Below are 673 nucleotides of genomic sequence, written 5' to 3' on the forward strand. Positions count from 1 at the left end.
TTGTACAGTCGAAGGCGAAATGAAAGTGTTAATGAAAATGAACTGCAGACCTTTATGGAGTGCTGTTCAATTTTTCAACATGATCGTCAAATTTTGGGCTTAATTGTGCAAAATAATAGATGTATGGGGACGCGCAGTGTGGTGCCGTTGAATAGTCGCACTGTTCTCTCTTTCTCTTCGGGGTTGGAGGAACAATTGTCGATCAGTCGGTTTCGGAGCGTGCACACTGGTACCCGAAAGATGGTGAACTATGCTTGAGCAGAATGAAGCCAGAGGAAACTCTGGTGGAAGTTCGTAGCGGTGTTGACGTGCAAATCACTCGTCTGACTTGAGTGTAGGGGCGAAAGACTAATCGAACCATCTAGTTGCTGGTTCCTTCCGAAGTTTCCCTCAGGATAGCTGGCATTTGTTTGTAACAATTTTATCCGGTAGAGCGAATGATTAGAGGTGTTGGGAACGCAATGTTCTCAGCCTATTCTCAAACTTCGAATGGGTAAGCAAGGCGTTTTGCTTTGATTTTACGATGAAATCGCCCAATTAAAATGTATAAATGCCTAGTGGGCCAATTTTGGTAAGCAGAACTGGCGATGTGGAATGAACCAAAAGTCAGGTTAAGGTGCCAGACATTGGCGCTCATGAAATACCAGAAAAGGTGTTGGTCGATATATACAGC

General features: G+C 44.1%; 1 protein-coding gene across 1 annotated transcript; it reads right to left on the minus strand.

Moving 5' to 3' along the window:
- Positions 1-202: 202 nt before the first annotated feature.
- On the minus strand, positions 203-673 carry Tsp_15621 (conserved hypothetical protein). Its single transcript, XM_003368896.1, has 2 exons — positions 548-673; positions 203-382 (listed from the first exon to the last, which is right to left on the minus strand). Exon 2 carries the CDS (start codon positions 359-361, stop codon positions 203-205), a length of 159 nt encoding a protein of 52 aa, XP_003368944.1. The 5' UTR covers positions 362-382; positions 548-673.

This window comes from Trichinella spiralis (assembly GCF_000181795.1).
Source record: "Trichinella spiralis strain ISS 195 chromosome Unknown Scfld1680, whole genome shotgun sequence".
In the NCBI taxonomy this organism is placed as follows: domain Eukaryota; kingdom Metazoa; phylum Nematoda; class Enoplea; order Trichinellida; family Trichinellidae; genus Trichinella; species Trichinella spiralis.